This window comes from Micropterus salmoides, unplaced genomic scaffold (assembly GCF_014851395.1).
Source record: "Micropterus salmoides isolate LMB-PRFRI ecotype aquatic unplaced genomic scaffold, ASM1485139v1 Ms_hic_scaffold_23, whole genome shotgun sequence".
NCBI classification, from domain to species: domain Eukaryota; kingdom Metazoa; phylum Chordata; class Actinopteri; order Centrarchiformes; family Centrarchidae; genus Micropterus; species Micropterus salmoides.
In genome coordinates, this window is record NW_024041484.1 from 20,714,816 (window position 1) to 20,733,627 (window position 18,812).

At 37.9% G+C, this 18,812-nt stretch overlaps 1 protein-coding gene across 1 annotated transcript in view; it reads right to left on the bottom strand.

Annotated features, from left to right (window-relative positions):
* nrip2 (nuclear receptor interacting protein 2) overlaps positions 1-18,812 on the bottom strand; it is a 29,848-nt gene that overhangs the window by 2,563 nt on the left and 8,473 nt on the right. Inside the window, exons 2-5 of the mRNA XM_038738926.1 lie at positions 10,269-10,583; positions 5,459-5,541; positions 4,836-4,942; positions 1,741-1,793 (exon numbers count right to left, since the gene is read on the bottom strand). Of these exons, the coding sequence (XP_038594854.1) occupies positions 1,741-1,793; positions 4,836-4,942; positions 5,459-5,541; positions 10,269-10,583 (558 nt within the window). The remainder of the gene's footprint in view (positions 1-1,740; positions 1,794-4,835; positions 4,943-5,458; positions 5,542-10,268; positions 10,584-18,812) is intronic.

Consider the following 18,812-nt stretch of genomic DNA (forward strand, 5'->3'; position numbering starts at 1 on the left):
GAACCGTATCAGGGGTTCTCAACATGGGGGTCAGGACTACCGATAGGGGTCACAAGACAAATCTGAGGGTCAGTGGTTTTATTCTGCAATGCAAAAAAAACTTATTTTCTTTTTTTTCAGGCTTTTCTATAATTATTCATTTATTCTTGTGAAATACTAGATAGTTTTACCCCATTCAGGCCTGTTAAATGACTCTTAATTTAACGATCTGAGAATCACTCAGTTAATAACCTGCTTTGTTTGAAGGTTGTGAACCTCTGCACTACATGATCGGATTAGTATAGAGAGCCTAAGTCACTGACTTACACTTCTGGCTCATGGGACCTTATTTCAGAAAAAATATGTAGGGTAGTCAATGGCGAGAGACTTATCTTTTTATCCCGTAAGAATTGAGCCCTGAATTACACATATGATGTTGGTCAATTTAAAATGTAATTTTTCAAGTCAAGAAAGTCGCAGTTTGTTGTAAAACAGTAAAGTTACATGTCGTATATCTCAACAGTTTTACATCAAACTACGACCTTCTTGACTTTAAAATGTATCTTTTAAATGGACAAACATCATATGTGTAATTCAGGGCACAATTCAAACGGGATCAAAATATTTGTTGTCTCCTGCCATTGAATACCGTATAATATTTTTCCGATCTGATTCAGATTGAAGCATCATCCCCATGTCTGCATAGACATTACATCAGCATGCATCAAATTAGAACTTTCATTTTGAAGTAATTTGATGATCATTTGGTCAATAAAGTGAGAAGAAAAAAATGCCCATCACAATTTCCTAAAGCCAAAGGCGATGCCTTTAAATCGCTTGTCTTGCCTGAGTACTAGTCCAAACACCTCAATTTTTTCATTTACTAAAACATAAGGCAAAAAAGAGCAGCAAATCTTCACATGTGAGCAGCAAAACTAGGAAATGTTGGCATTTTACTTCAAAATAAACAAAAACTAATCACATACCATCAGAATCACCCAAAAATTCTTCTGGCTCCATTTAGAGGGGCTTAACATGACGATGATGATTTAGTAACTCTGATTAGTCCTTCAGTAGAAAGCAGGCATAAGTTGCTTTTGCAGTCATTTCAATAAACAAAAACAAAAACAATAAAACCTTTAATAGTTTACGGCATTGATTTTAATTAATTCCTATATTGTTAAAGGTTGGCAGAGAAGTACAGGATTGAGCTTGGAGGGAAATGTTCATCTTGCATTACAAAGTCCTTAAAGGCTAATTTACAAAATTAAAGCTTGCGTTCCTTTTATGCCCTCAAGTCCCACTCTAATTCGATTTAGAGATATTAACCAGATGCTGCACATGTAATACTTACATAAGAGAGAAATTAAAAAAGAGATTGCCAAAGAGCCTTTTTATGGAGTTTAAATTGCATTTTCAAATTCAAAATCCCTGCACACAACATGTCCTCAGTTCGTTCTTATGTGGGTTTTACCTGCACAGTGGGCATCTAACAGATAGCTGTGCCACTAAACTAACACCACCCAGCCTTTCTCCCAGATAACGCCACATCCAGGACATAACTGTTTAAGAATGTGGGCTTGTGCCTCCATCTATCCCCCTTAAATGTAAATTGTTCTTCTTCGTCATCTTCTTCTTCTCCCCGTTTGCCTGTTTAAAGCCTTGTGACTATTTCAGGCAGTTGGTTCTTTAAGAAACACACACAGAAAAAGACACATGATAAGGCACAGCAAATATTAGCAAAGCAAATAAGGGCCTTACTTTAAGTTCCAACAGAGTCTGAAGACCCAGGCACAGCTCAAACGCCTCATCCTCTGAAAGTGAATGAAGAAAGATAAGGGGAGAGGGGTAGAAAAGAAAGAAGCTGAATTTTATAACTGCTCCAGTTCCCCTTCAGCAACACCCTCGTCTGAACACCCACACATTAGCCTTAATCCAGATTAAATCATCAACACAACTAAATTATTAATTTTTGTGTTAATGAGTGCTGATAAAGCGTATGTACTTGTGAAGGTGCGTATGAGTTTTGTATCGGCAAAGTGAGTGTTTTGGAGACGGGTGAGAATTTAATATCTGTGAAAGAGTCCGGCGCTAAGCCTAGGGACTGCAGAACATAAATAATTGTGTGTAGTCTTGTTCTTTTATCTTTATGAGGACCAAATGTTCTTTGAAACAAGGAGAATATCAGGATAAATCTTCAAAGTGAGGGCTTTTTTGACCAAATGAGGACACAATAATATTTATTTTATTTTATGGTTTGCGGCTCGGATCTTATTGAGACAAGATGTGACTTTGAAGAAATAGTTTGGTGTTTTTTTGAAATACATTAATTCACTTTCTGGCCGAGAGTTAGATACCACTCTCACGTCTGTACAGTAAATATGAAGCTATAGCCAACAGTCGTTTAGTTTAGTTTAGCATCAAGACTAGAAACGGGGAAACGGCTAGCCTGGCTCTGCACAAACATGATATAATCTACCTGTCAGCACCTCTAAATCTCACTAATTAACACTTTATATCTGGTTTGTTTAATCCGTAAATAAAACAGTGTATGTGTTAATTAGTGAGCTTTAGAGGTGCTGGTAGGCTGATTTTGTTTTTTAAATTTGTTTCCCCCTGCTCCCAGTTTTTCTGCTACGCTAACGTTCTCCAGGCTGTGGATTCATGTTTCATACGTGAGAGTGATATTGATCTTCTCATCCAACACTCACCAAGAAAGCAAATAAGCATATTTTACCAGAATGTATATAATTATTTCTTTAATATACATTTTCAATGATGGAACAAATAAATATTTTTGAACAATTTATGTTCATCTTATGGATGTGCCGATATCACGTTTTGTGGCCAAAAATATCGTGGTGAACAGTATTATAACAATATTCATCAAACTGAAATACTACAGTTAGAGCTGAAATATAGTTAAATGACTTTATACCATAGTTGCCTTGGATTTTTATCAAACCTAACAAACCATGAACTGGAGCTAACTGGAACTAACATCAAATACACTAAAAACACAATAAACAAAAGCAAGGTACTACTTTTGATGTTGCATAATGTCTTTTAAGATTATTTGCATCCATTTATGTTTTTATTCTGATATATTTTGGAAGCTAATGGTTAAAATCATGTGTGAAAGACTGGAGACAGAAAAGAACATAACAGTGATGGACTGAGGATCCTTTCTCCTTCACTTAATACACAATGCCCATTTCAGCAGGACTACTAGCTAAGCAAGTCTTGGCCAGAGTAGCTGAGTAGTCCTGCTGTGGCTGCTCTTCCTCTGTTTCACCAGTACAAAGGCGCTTTCTTGTAGCTATTCAAAATAAAACTACTATTGACGGCAGGTTGTGGTCAGCGATAGTCACTGAAATGATGATGTTTCACCATGGTATATAGTAACCGGCACATCTCCTAGAGCCTATTCATGAAAGTGTTTACGCTTGCTGTTCTAAACATCCATGAAGGGCTTTCTCTGAAAATATGCTCACCTGCACAGGAAGTGATATTTCTTACAAAACCAGAAAAAAACTGAAGAACAGACTGATTGGTCAGTTGAATGCAAGTGTTGTTAAAAGGAAACAACCGTCTCTCGAATTCCCTTCCAGAGATGGATAGTGATGCAGAGGGACACAGATCATGCAGATATACTTTTGTGTATTATCTGCAGCTGATGTTGTTTATCTTTGAACCAGTGCATATTAATGACCTCTTATCGACAAAATCTGTCATAAGAATCTGATCAAACAAGATAAATCACTCTATGTCCCTCAGTAAACATTGTCTCCAATGTATCCAGTACTTGGATTTTCTGTTTATGAAGTTTGCTTCCTTATTCGTCTGCTCAGTCACTGAGATAATTACTGTTCATGATAATTATCTTCCCAGTTTTTCCCTCAAAAGAAGGTACCTGGCAATCTTATCACAGCAGATCTAAGAGTGCATTCAATATTTTTGTGTTGTATTGGCAATCTAAAGAGGAAAATAAACACAAAAAAACATTTATTTGCCTGACAATAATGTTTAATTATATATTTTACTTATTCTGTCGACCTAGATGTCCTTTTATTTAATGGTTATTTCTGCCTGGGTGCTTTAGAATGTACTGTCTGAATGTTAAGTACAGAGACAAGCACATGTCCAATTCAAAATCACTTTTAACAGAATCTCTTACATAGCAGGTGAACTTGTATTTTTCCATTAGAGTTGCAGCAGCCTTTACACATATGACCGATGTGTTTTGACAACTGGAAAATCACCAGCACCATTTATGGTTTTGAGTGAAATATAAACTGTTGGAATATGATCTACATGTTGTTATCTACCCAATATCTTTCCTTTTGTCTGTGTTTTGGTTCATTTTGTAAAGAGAAAACAGGAAGAGTTTAACTCTTAATTAAAGAGGTATTAATGAAACACCAAAGTATGGTTTACATTGTTTTATCATGTTTGTCATTTGCAAGTCTCTTCATCATTTCAAATGTTGAACTCAGGATGCAGTTTAATAACTTTGGTAATCCCTTTACTTTCCAATCTGTCAAAATTTGGATTTGTTCAATACTTAGGTTTGCAACAAAAAACCAGCCATACAAATATCAGTCCCATCAGCCTCAGATGTAGTTTATGTTTGGTGCCTATCAGCTAATGTTGGTGAACATGTTAACACCTGCTAAACTACTGCATGTTCACATTGTCATTGTGAGCATAAAGCATGCTGATATTAACACATAACACAGCCTAACAGAGCCACTAGCATGGCTGTAAACTCATTAAGCAAAGATTCAAATCATTCAATTAGATTTACTTTATTTACCTGGAATCAGCACTGTTATAACACAACTTAATATTCTTACCTTTGACATAGGCTGAACACTGGACTGTCTGTCTGCCCAGCTGCAGCTGCAAACCTGTCACTGAGCTGCTCGCACCACATGGTGAACTGTCCTGACTGGGCACGAGCCTAATAATGCACACACACACACACAAAACAATATCTTCAGTAGTTCAAATACCAAAAACCTTTTGGAACGTGTCATTTTATACAGTAGCTATCTTGCAGAAATAGAAACTTTTTTTATTAAAATGTCAATCAAAAGTAAACAGTAAACTGATTTTAGCAGCTTTTAATTTAAACAAAATGTCACATCCTCTTCACTGGCATTTTAATATATTTTCTTCAAAATGATGTCAGGCCTTTAAGGATCTGGAAAAACTTGCCTTAAGTGTATAGATTGTCAATATTAAATGTCTCCTTAAGGCAAATTGTTTTTCAGCCAATTGTTTTAATGTTGAATTATTTGTCTTCTATTCCTAACCTGCTTTCTTTAGACATTTTTTATGGTAACTTCTATCAGTGTTCGGTATTTGCTTTTGATTTGATTGCCAAAGGACTTTGTAAACTGCTTTGAAAGCTTTAACCATGGCAGGTGATATATGTGTTGTAAGTGTTTGCAGTTTAGAGTGGGGTGTTTCTTACCCCAGCCTCTGACAGCAGGAGGTGGAGATGTGGTTATGTTGGCTGCCGGTGCTGATGGATGCCTTGACTTCAGTCTCGCAGCACTGAAGGGGAAGACAGAGGGGGGATTTTGGTGTCACAGTGTGATTTTCCACTTCAGTCTAGCACCACAGCTCACGTGGAAAGAGCCAGTCACAACAGCACATGAACACAACTCTGGGGAGCCTTTGAAAATTACTGATCTCTTTTCTTTTGAACAAATCCATTTGGCTGCCACATGCTTGTGAAACTGCAAAAACTGTAAAATAAAGTAATAAAGTAAACCAACAGGGGCATTCTGTTTACCATTACAGATCACATGAGTCTGTTTTTTGAATTATTAACTGATCTGTTATGTTCATATTGCTGACTCAATGCTGATTCTTTAGTTTGTTGAGTGACCTTTGATTTTTCAGACTTAATGATCTCAAAAGCATATAGAGCATAAAATATTAACCAAGTGAATCACACTTACATTTAACTCATTAGTCAGCCAAACAACTCCATACTGAAAATCATCTATGACAAGTCACGTGATTAATTATACAAACTCAAAACTCACTGTATTGCAGGTTTAATAATTATTATTATTATCTTTAAAGTGGCTATTAGCAATATTTTGAATATGAGAATTAAGTTGCTTGTACTGAAAATATCTGCATCTTCCCCTCAGCTCTACGGAGCTTTGTAACATCTTTCAGCTCACTGTTTTGGTTTTCTGGCCGCCAACATTACTGTTTTAGTTCATCTTACCGCTCTGAGTCGTTTTAAGCAGATTGCAATAAAGCAAACAGCAGACAGAATTAGCAACTAGATAGTTAGCAGCTATATGGTGAACATGTGGAGCATTTAAGCAGTTAAAGAGCCAGATATTTCCCTCTAAAAGAGAGAGAATATTGGACTTTTATTCATCAGCTGGGCACAAACATGACTCCAAATGAATGCTATAATGTTGCATATAACATATATATAGTATATGTAAATAGGCACCTGTGTGCTAACAAGTATGTCATATGAGCTTGTTTCTGCCGCCACAAAGTAAGTTTTTTTTTGCAGGTTTAAAGTGACAGTTTTGGGAAATATATCATTCACTCTTTATTGCCAAGAGTGAGATGAGAAGATTGATACTAACTCTCATGTCTGTCTGTCAAATATAAAGCCAGGAGCCAGTTAGTTTAGCTTAGCTTAGCTTGAATGAAAATGACTGGAAGGGGGCTATCCTGGTTCTGTTCAAGTTCAAAAATACACATCTAAAGCTCACTTATTAGCCCTTTATATATTGTTTGTTTAAGCTGTACAAAAACTGAAGTCTAAAATCGGCCTTCAACCTTATTAACCCTTTGTTACAGTCTTTATGCTAAGCTAACCACCTCCTGGCTGTACCGCATAATTTAACACACTTGCGCTAAGTCACGGCCAAAAAAAGCTAATGAGTGTATTTCCTAAATGACTGGTTCTTTAATCTTTCACGTTTTCTTTTTCCATAATTCAAGCTAAAGGGTTGTACAGTAGTAATGCAAACAGACAGCTCGTCCTAATTTCCACTGACATTTCTCTTCTTCTGCATCTCACAGTCTCTCACTTGCCTTCAGGGCACTTCATGTCAAATAAACACATTTCATGGGAAGCAGAAAAGTCTATACTGTAGCAGACTGTAATGGTTAATGGGAACTGTAATCTGTCATGGCCTTTTTATATTCAGGTTCCTCATACTTGATGTCATGCAACCTGTAAACAAGTAGGAACACATTTGTGGGGGAACATTTAAGTTATGGTAATGAAGAATGTTTTCAGAACATATGGCAGCTCTGCATGCCTGTGAGATAAGCAGTATGCTGGCACCACCCCCACACTGTTTACTGTGTATCACGCCATGTATAAATTAGATGTTTTTTACATTACTCTATAGTCTTGTTTTTTTTTTCTTTCAGAAGAAATTACAGTTCAGTTCACTCCAGTTTGTAATTGTATTTATTATATGGAACAAGGTTAAAGTCCTTACAGGCAGAGCTGTCAAAATACTAGACCTTGACAAGCTACGAATACTAAGCAAGCTAATACTGCCTGAGTGGATTTTTGAAACTGCAATCATTTTAAACACTCAAAATGGAGTCATCAGTCATTTTAGAAGGAGCATACTTTCATAAATTGAATAAATTAAAGTGCAAAGCTATTGGAAATCAGTTCTGATGAAAAGTAACCCCTGATTCAAACCACAATACCAGAATAGCCAAATACATGTTATATATAACATCTACTGGGGTTTTTACTGTCCAGCACACATCCTGGTTCCCGTGAACATGTCTTTATATCTTTTGGAGACGGTCTTCTCCATCATAAACCAGTACCTTATCCACTTGACCCGAGGATATTTCCCCCTTTAGAAATAAATATGTTCAGTTTCCATGAGCCTTGTTTTGATTCCCCCCTCTCTGCACAGACTGAGCTGAGCCGCCTTTGTCCTCACAGGCACACTGACTTATCAGCAGGCCCACAAACCTGCTCTTTTGTCTCCATCCCGGCGTTGCAGAAATCCCTTTCTCTCTCTCTCTCTCTCTCTCTCTCTCTCTCCCTGAAGTATAAAAATAGCTGCAGAATGAGTAACTGAGGAATGCTTTGCATTTAATAAGTTGATGATAAAACTGAGCAAAAAAACAATGAGTAATAGGGGAAAGCGCTGAATCTACCAGAAAAGTCCCAAGTGGTCTACTAATTTTAAATACACTCACGTATGCAGAAGCTGTGCTACATACCATATACACCACAGGGAATAGCAGCTGGATCACTGTATTGATTTCTTTCAAATAATAATAATAAAAAATGTGTTCGTCCTTGGTGTGATATATGGTGGCAATTCTCTCTAGTCAGAATCCAAAATGCCAAAAAATCATCTCTTTAGCTCCTGGTCGTTTAAGTATTTAATATTTGTCCTTGATTAAATTTAATAGATCAACAGATTGCTCATTTTGTCTGATCAACAGTCCAACCTCAAAATGTATTTAATGCATTATATAAAATTGACAGTTTTAAAATCTATCTATTGTATCAGAACAAGTTAACAAAGTAGAAACGCTTTATACTATTATTATTATTATTATTAGTGGTAAGACTAAAACTCATATGTGTGAGGGAAAGAACCTGCCCTTTCAACCTGTTTTGTAAAGTCGTTATTCTGTAATGAGTTGAAACACAGATAAATCCGCACACCAAATAGCCTTCAGAAGTCTGAGGAAGAGCCTTGTGCTCAAAGCATCACTAGCTTAATTAATCCTTTCAACTTCCAACTATTTGGTGTGCTGATTTATCTGTTTCAACTCTGCTAGATATGTTTTTTATCCAACATCAGTCACAACCCAGGGGTCGTTTCAAATGCTACAAGGCTTTACCCTGAAATATAGATAGACTGTTGACTAGCTTCAGTCACAGTTTGGTTGGGTTTAGCTTTATTTATTTAAGGGACACTTCCCTGATTTTACACATGCCGATTGGTTTACTTGTCACAAAGGCTACTACTCAGTAAAGCAGTTGTATACAAGTTGCATTCTGTGGCTCTGATGACAACCCTGATGACATAATCTAGGTCATGATGTCTTCATGGTGATGTCAGATCGGGTTTGTGTCTTGAAGTTTTTATTAGAAAGTGAGTGTGTGTTACAGACTTGGGAGGTGGAGTTTGAAAGATGTGGGGTTGACCCAAACTAGGGACTAGGAGCCAGTATATCTCTGCATACATTTTGACCTTTTTTAAATCTGTTTCTTGTGTTCTCAAATAAAATGCTTGAATGTCCCTTATCTCAATGTTTATCCTAAATACAAAGTATTTTAGATTTTATTGATAGCTAGTAGAGGGCTGACAGGAAATGAGGGGCAAGTGGTGTCAGCTTGCTCATGCACCAATTCCTTTGCTCACTAGTGCACAATGTCCACAATCACTGATGTGTGCATGTTGCTGTGCTGTCATCTTTATGGGTGCCCTAATTCACACTGCAGATAAGTCTACAGCGAGCAACCGAAAGCATACATACAACAGCATACATCTTGATGCATTTTGTATTTTCTGGTGAATCCCCACAGTGACATCCATTTAGCCTACAGCAATATCAATATCTTGTTAACATATGAGTTGGAGAAAATAATATTGTACAATGTGACCACCAGCTGATAAGTACTATTCGCCACAGATTTAAGCCTCAGTAACATAATAGCTGAGGTTTGCAGACATAAATTAAAATAAAAAAAGGTTTGTGAGGCTGCCACTGCATCGATGCTCAGTCAAGTGAGCCTAAATGAGCAGTCATCCTCAAGGGGGCTGCAAGAGCCAATGTGGGATACAAGTGGGCAATACTGGGTCACCTGTTACTTAATAGGTTTCAGCACTGTACAAATTTTAATGCCAATTTATTCTTATTGTTTTTCCTGTTTTTGTCCTGCAGCACACACTGTTTGTCTATTTCAAGCCCTTGTACACTTTTTACCCCCTGTAACCTACATTTAATCCATTCTGGATCCACGTGCACCTGTTAACCAGGTTGGACTTTCAGTCACCATGACTCAGTTATCTGTTGTTCTCATTCAACCAGACAGCCACTTTGGTACTGCCAAGCTTTTGATATGTTGAAAAAGGAAAATAAATGAGGAGTGGGCTTTAAGTGATGAGTCATTCGACTAGAATGATGCTGTCTTTGTATCCTGTCTTGTTTTCAGTTTTTATACAATAGTAAAAAGTGTCAAAGCATTGAATGTAAGCTGGGAAAGACAGGCATTGTACAATTTACACAGTGCAGTGGGCTACCTTGCATTGAACAACCAGAGCTGTGAGGAGGGTGGAGCTCTCCGTGCCCTCAGTCTTCTCAGCTGTCGGTCTGGCTCCAGCTTCGCTGCTGTCGTCCTCTTCATCTGACCGTAGGCTTCTCTCGCTTTCCTCCAGAGACTCCCTCTCCTCTGTGGAGTCATCGGCTGTGCTCTCGCTTCTCTCCTCGGCGTCAGCAGGTCCATCCTTGGTGTCGGCCAGCGGGGAGCGAACCCTGGAGCTCAGATCTCGGGCCTCGCCTCGGAGCCGCGTGATGTTTCCCTCCAGCAGGCGCCGCTGGACAATGCTGTGAGGTTGCTAGAGAGGGAGACATTAGAGAAATGGATGTCAGATTGCAGGTTTTCTTAGAAACAGGTAGATGGAATGGAAGATAAGTTCAGCTCTGATGTACAATTTTACACCAAAAAACGTTTGGACTGGTGGTCGGACAAATTCAAAATTAATTTGAAGACGTCACTTTGGAGTCTGAGATACTTTCTTTATGTTTTATGGACCAGACGATTAACAGATTAATTGATAAAATTATCAACAGATTAATTGATAATGCAAATAATCATTAGTTGCAGCCCTATACATATGTTCAACTAGACAATTCTTGAATACTATTACGTAATACCAAATTTCAGTCTTTACAGAGTGAAAAATCTCACTGACACTGAATAAAAAATAAGATATGTAGGTTGTTGTGTTAAAGAACATGTCAGCAAATCTCTTGTGGCTCCAGATTTTCTGCACATTCAGGTAACATTATAATTTGCTCCCACAACAGTAATGAAGAAGCTTATTTATGCATATTGAAGTTTAGGTTTAGTTTTAGGTGATCAGTTTAGGTTAAGTTATTTAGTAGAATTAATCAAACAAGCGTCCATCAACGTTTGCTGGAGGATGAGTGAGATTGACTTGTGTAGCTGAGAGATGTTATGTTTAGCTATTGTTTGTGGTTTTGGCATTAGGTTTGCTCAAGTTGCAAGTTGTAATTGTCAGAATATTACCAAAAATTATTTTTAGAGGAGTCACACAGAAACCAATTTTTGATCCAAAAGTTAGCACACTGCAGCAAGTATTTAAGCCAGCGTAGCATTGGCTGTGGCATTTCAGCAACCCCCCTCACCCACCGCCCACATACACACACAAACACACACATACAGACATTTAAATTGCTAACTTTAGCTTCAGTGGGGAAAAAATGCTTTCCAAACTACCTGAAGTGAAGGTCACATTATCATGTCATGAAAGCCAATTTAAGGCATATGTCAACGCTTTCAGGTCATGACAGTCAGCAGACATAAAAGGATTTTTGCTATGGTTTTCTTTTTTGCTCCACAAGCCTGGTGGACATGTTTTTTGCTTCCACACATCCACATTTGGAGCCAAAAGGCAAAAGCAGTTGCACCCCCTGTAGAGTTAAATTCACAAAGCACTTATAAAATACAATGTTTTGACAAAGTGTTCACGTCACTCCGAGGGTACAACATTTATGTTACAATTTTGCTGTATATATTTAATACTTGTGTGTTGATCTTGATTAATGGCACATTTCCACAGTTTCAAAACAACACGTGGCCAGTGACTGGCTGTTCTTTATGGATCGTATAAAAAGTAAATTATATTTAAGCTGCCTGTTCCTCTGTAATCTCATTGCTCGTTCACCAGCTCAGAGTCTGGGTAGAGACTTTCAGACAGCACGCTTTGAAAAGAGCAGGTCACCCAACACCAGCAGAGTCACTGCATTAATAAAACACAATGCATTTGCCTTCCTTTCAAGGTTTTTTGAACAGTAAAATCACCAGGATCTTTACGGCAGGTATCATGAAAAAACTTTACCTATAAACATATAAGAAAAGAATTACACTTCACAATTCAAAAAAAAGGCAGATATCAACTATTTAAATATATTATACTCTTTTCTATCTCCAAGCACATTAAAGCAGGTTGAACGATGTTTGGTTTTGTTACATCTGGGTTACTGCCTTCATGATATGGTTAAATGAAGCAAAACAGCATCTGCATAAGCTTCAGATAGTCAAGAATAGAGTAGTGCTCGGTCCTGAACTGTTTATTTAGATGGTAAGAGAAAGTCTGCTAGCTGAAGGGGGAGGAGAGACTGGTTTGTAATCTTTTGGGATATTATGTGTTATACTTAAAACACCCAAATGATCTTTCCTCAGGATAATCTTTGTTAGGCACTGTTACAACTACGCAAGGAACAATGAATAAGACAGCTCTTTCGAAACCCAGATCTAATGCTTTAAGTGGCTATAATGAGTATTTTTATATTGGAACAATGGATAACTACTTGTATATAAAAGGAGTCGCTCAGGATGAACACAGAGAATTTTTACCCAACTACGCAGATCACCACAGCTCTACAGAGCTTTTTTTAACATCTTTCAGCTCAATGTTTTGGTTTTCTGACCTTCAACTGTTTTATTTCACTCTCATCACTCATTAACATAGTTTCCAGTTCTTTTCAGTAAAAAGAGAACTCCCGAAAAGCATCTGTACACTTCCTGCCCAGCATCAAATGTCATACAAAGTTAGCAACTAGCTTGTGAACATAGGAGCATTTAGCAGCTAAAGAGCCAAATATTTCTCCCACGAGTCAGTGTGGAGACCAAAATAGAGCTAAAAGACAGTGAATATTGGACTTACATTCATGAAGTGGAGACAAACACAACTTCAAATGAAAGCTAATGTTGTTTTGTATCGGCTGCATGTGTAAATAAGCATGTTTGCGATGATAAGTTATTGCAGGGTTAAAGAAAACTGATAGCATGGCCATTCAGTGGATTTACACTTCTTTATCGACTTCGAACCTCTAGTGGCCATAAAAAAGGAAGTCGGGTCAGTTAGTTTTTGTTATTTTAAGTTACATACATAAGTTAGGTTACATAAGTTAAGTTACGTCACGTGACTTCCTTTGACCTATAACTATTTTAACCCAAACCCCAATCTTTTCCTAAACCTAACCAAGTAGTTCTGGCGCTTAAACCTAACCGTCATCACTTCACAACGTTAACCGCATGTTTACATTACATTACATTTACATTTACTCACTTGGCAGACTCTTCAAAGCGACTTACATTTGAGGTACAACATACAAGCATCGACAGAGCATCAATACAGCACGAGATCTACAAGTGACAATACATACTAGTAAGAGCATCAGTAAATACTAGTACGAGCTAATGTAGTAGTGTAGCATCAATGGGGTAAAATCCTAGGGAAAGAAGTAAGAGTTAACAAAATAGTGCTATAAATGCAAGAGAATTGTCAGGAGACAGAAGAGCACAGGAAGTGCATGTTAGAGGTTAGAGGTGTTATAAGAGAAAGTGTTCTCCGAAGAGATGAGTTTTGAAGAGCTTTTTGAGAGGGACACCCCTGCTCTGAGGGCGTGTGGTAGCTTGTTCCACCATTGTGGTGTTACAAATGAGAACAGCCAGGACTGTTTATTGTTAGCATATAGACAAAGGTCCGGTACATCTGTCGCTGGTACTTTCCAATGGTCATTTATGTAGTTTTGGGAGTATATTGGCAAACAATCTATTTTGCCATTTAGGTATAAGGACATGTTGGATATGCACACATTATGGGCCATGTTGTAGGAGATTCCTCTCTTCTTAGAGCATGACACCATGGAGGCTAAAGGGAGATATTTCTGAGAGCTCTGTGAAAAAGACTGGATGTGTAATTTGTTTTTTCGATGACACATCCTGTGTGATAGCGTGGTGTGCTGTCACAAAGGCAATGGTCGATCACAAATGCCGACCCTTTTTTGTCTGTGAGGGAACTCCATCCAGCAGCTGTGTGGCTGTGGCTTTTTTCCCACATTTCTGGTCATTATTTGATGTTCTGCTCTGATTAATGTGTGCACAGTAATGCCCCATTCTGCGCTTAAAGTATCCCTGACCAGAATTTGAATGAAGACGAGGATGATTTCATGGGCTGGCGAGCATCAAGGTGAAAGAGAAATATGCAAAGAAAAAAATAAATAAGAAAGGGTATCAGGGCCCAGCAGACTTGCTTTATAACCCTGAGATGTCTGTAATAATGTCATCTCATGCCTGGCCATGTCTGTGTGTCCGTGGCCTCTCTCCACGCGATCAGTCATTATTTTTCAGTGCCACAGTGTCAGACATCCATCTGTGGATCTGCAGCTCAATCCAGCACCTCAACAGATCATCAAGGAGTCATTTTTGGCTGCCTGTCAGGTTAAAGAGCATTGATTTACCTTAGAAATCAATGATGTAAAAAAAACATTTGGTTTCTGCAGTAGATTTCTAGCTATTCCTAGGCCTCTTTCTGTCAATCCACTAGGCTTCCTGCCCAAAACAGCAACAATTCAAACGACTAATCATCACCCGTGACACTGAGTTCGATTGAGCCCATTCGATCCTCTCCGAGCTCCAGCTGTTTCTGAGCAGTGCTTAGCTGGCTTTTAACCAGGCTGAAGATGGCCTCTCCTCATTTTACATCTCTCTTCTCCTCTTTACATCCTTTCCTTTTTCCTGTTTCTCCTCCACTATTCTACCCTTCATTCTTTTCCTTTCCTTTTCTTACCTTTCCTTTCTTTCCTCTCATTCCCATTTTTCATCTTCACCTTGCTTCCTTTGATTTTCTTTCCTTTTCCTATTTTTCTTCGCCTTTTCTCTTTTACTTCTGTTACCCTCTAATTGCTTGCTTTCCTTCCTTTCCTTTGCTTTCTTTTCCTTATTTCTCATCTGTTCTCTTCCCCTCGTATCGTTTCCTCATTTATTTTATTTTCCTCCTCTATTGTTTCCTTCCATTATGTCCCATTCTCTTCCCTTTCCATTTTCTCATTTCTCCTCTCCACCTTCCACTGCCTTCCTTTTTATTTATTTTCTTTCCATACATTTCCTTCCCTCACCTGTAAATAGAGATAACTTTCCCCACATCATTTATCATCTCTTCTTTCCTCTTCTTATGTCTTTCCTTGCGGCCAGTAGAAATCAAGACCCTACTTCTGCCTTCCTTTGATTAAACCAACCCAAACCCTGAGCCTTAAATAAGAGTATTCCTAATCCTAAATGAAATCTTCTCCTCTCTGCTGGAGCTCTCCTAAAATAGGAGCTCTCACACTGAGCACCCTGACATCGTAACTAATCAAATTCAATCAGGAGCTCCAGACTGACTTTTTTTTTTATTGTTGTTCTCTTGACATCGGCTTCTTTCTCTGGCCTGCCCTTTTTTCAAACATTATTATGCAGATCAGTTGACCTCTTTCCCACCTGGGCACTCACTGGCTAAATCACACATTTAATAACAGTAATTGTCCTCTTTTGCAAATTAAGAAAACAAGCTTGTTAAGAGGGATGCAAACAGATCAAGGTATATACGCATCTGCTAGCTTGTAAATCAGCAAAAACGTGGAAAAATATTATTTTAATGAAATTGCTTGTCAAGTCTGGTGGCATGGAAGAAGAAAGGAGAGGGAAGTTAAATAGTGGGTTTTTTTTGAGAGAGATGTTTTTTCTCCTCTGCACTCTCATGCGACTGCAGGGAAGAAAAGATTGAATCTGATAGACAACGAACACAATGTAATTTCAGCCATTTTTTGTCATTGTGCCTCACCCTGTGTTCTCTGATGGTTGGCGCCTGATTTTGCTGAGCCCTGACTGCTATGGGGTCAGCTCGCAAGCAAATTGTGTTAGCAATGTCAAGCAGGCGACGTTCATTGTTGCCACATGTTCCCCGGTACTGTTTTGCAGTTCAAGTGTGAATTGGCAATCTTGCACTTTACAGGGTGCACTTGATCTATGTCAGTTTTTTAATATAGTGCAGAGGTTTTAAACTGTGAGGTGGGAGAGTTGAAGGGAGACACTTGAGCCAAACCTACTGTGTAAGGTAAATCCTCAGCAACAAAAACTCTATATATATCATTATCTCTGATTTCCATCACGAAATGTCTATAAATCTGCTTAGAAATCATAGAACTTATGATCACATTTTTAGGTTTTCCTCAGTATCAAAGTAAATCAGTGATAGTTGTCTGTCCACCTATGGTTGCATTGCAACAAACCTTTAATGATGCCACTTTGCCAAAATATTAACATATATAGGCTAAAATGGGCCCAAGCTGTAGGCCACAGCACTGAATCCATCAAAATATTAAAATTTCTGTTTACATCCCCCAAAGCATCATGTGGATGGCAGTTCCAAACTTAGGTGATGATGGCCCCCGAAAATTGAAAAATAAATCCATTAAACTTTTTCCATGTCGCACTATAAATTTTTTATTTTTTTTTACATTCCCAATTGAGAGGCACCATGGTGTCGGACTTCTAAAGTACACTTGCTGCAAACGAAACTGTGTTAAGAGTCTCTTAACACTTGTGAGACAAGTGTTTCCCTCATGACACAAATTTCTCACCTCTTCCTCGCATAACTGCTTGTCAACAGGCTCAGAATTTGTGAATTGGCATCAATCATATCACCTCCTCATGGATTTCCAGCCATGAAATCTAATGAAGACAGCAGGCAGCATTGTCCCATAAAGAGTTTATCTATTATACACAATGGAACCTGCTGTTACGTTTCATTTGACAGTGAATTGTTTTATTGTTGAGGCAGCTGAGGTGAAATTGGCATTGCTGACATGTAATCTGTTTGTTCATTTTTCACAGCTTGCAGAGTGATTTTAAATTAATCACTCCTGATTATAAGATGTGTCATAGATACTTTAAGTGGCAACTAAATAAAGTTTCTCCATCATTTATTATGCTTAACAGAGAATGAATGGCATTGATTTACTACTCAGGCCATCTGTCGTCCTTCTCCTTGCTTCTTCTTCTTTTATGTATGAAGCTCAGGATTAATCAAAGTCTGTAATGTAAAATGTAATATTTCTTTTTGCTATTGTGCAATAGTTTACTTATATCAAGTGAATAAGCACCAGGGCTCAGAAGGTTAAGGCTATATAAAACTACATTTGTGACTTGTTTTTTAAGGTTTACATCGGGTAGCCGAGTTATCACTGCCGCTAGGGAGCTAATCTTCTCCTAGCATTGCAGGATGTGGCTGTTTATATTACAGACCACACGTGCTGGGTTTTACGATACTGTTTTATGAGTTCAGTTCTTAATGTTTCTATCAATACATTTAAGGAGGAATTGATAGTATTGTTGTGTTTTTACTACAGTGGCATTGAGATATGTCCTCTTCATTCTCAGCTGTAATGCAGGGATTGTAAAGTAACTTGTGAAACAGGGATCCATAAATTCGGTTTTCAAAATCTGATTAATTGTGTTGATGAATATTTATGAAGGGTGTTCCAAGTCTAGATTTAGTTTTGCTTATTGTTTTTACATTTGAGTATTCTGCATTGACTACATTTATATCAGAGTTATGAGTTTTACAAATTTTCCAAGAACAGTTGTGTTCTGCTCTCTTTCATTGGTACATTCTTCAAGGACAAGTCATGCTTTGCAGGTCTTAGCGTCATGTCAAGCTCGCAAGATAGACAGGGTCGGAAAGTATTAAGAGACTTACTTACATTACTCCAGAAGTCACAACCAGGATACTAGTGTGCATGTAAACCAGTGGTGGAAAGTAACCAAGTACATTCACTCACAAGTACTATTCTTTGACGTACTTCAAGCTGCTTTATACTTCTACTCCACTACAGTTCAGAGGGAAATGTTCTTTTTACTCCACTACATTTATTTTACAGCTTCAGTTACTTGTTTCATCATTTGATATCAATAAATATAACAATAAATGCTAATTTTTGCTCCTGAGTGAAAGTTGAAGAAACCAGACAATTAATTTTGGTTTTAAACTTTTCTTTATGGTCAGAACAAGCAAAAACTTGATGCCAAACAGTGGATCTAATGAGGTAGAACAAAACAAGTGATACACTACAAAGTAGTAACATATGTATAAGCATGGTAATTATAATTAGATCCAAATCAACCGGCTATAGTAATAATCAGATAATAGTAAATAAAGCATATGTAACGGTAGCATTGCAATGACACTAGCCATTCTGCTGTCTAATAAGTATTTTTATTTGCTAATGCTTTAATTTTTTTACTTAAGTAAAATTTTGAATGCAAGACTTGAGTATTTTTACAGTGTGTTGTTACAATGTATACTTAGTAAAACATCTGAGTACTTCTTCCACCACTGATATAAACACATCCAATGTCTGGTTTGGCAAAGTGGGAAATATTTTTGTCTTGTGCACTCCTTTGTGTCTTTTCATACGTGGTCTGTTGCTGATTTTGCTGATGTGAGTCCTGTGGTGACCCCTGAACACTAACCAGTCTAAACCAGACCTCTGCCAGTGAGAAAGAAAGACAACTGACACCAGCACTGCTCTTCCTCCTCCTCTCTGTCTCTTATTCGCAGTTTCTTTTTTCTCTGTATTTATCCCTCTGTGAGTCACATTAGAGGCTAATTGCCACATGGACTAATTATCTGACTTGCAACAGGCTCCTATCTCTCATCCAGCCAGTCACGTGAGCTTTCTAATGCCCTCTTTCTCATTCTGATGGAGGTCTCCAG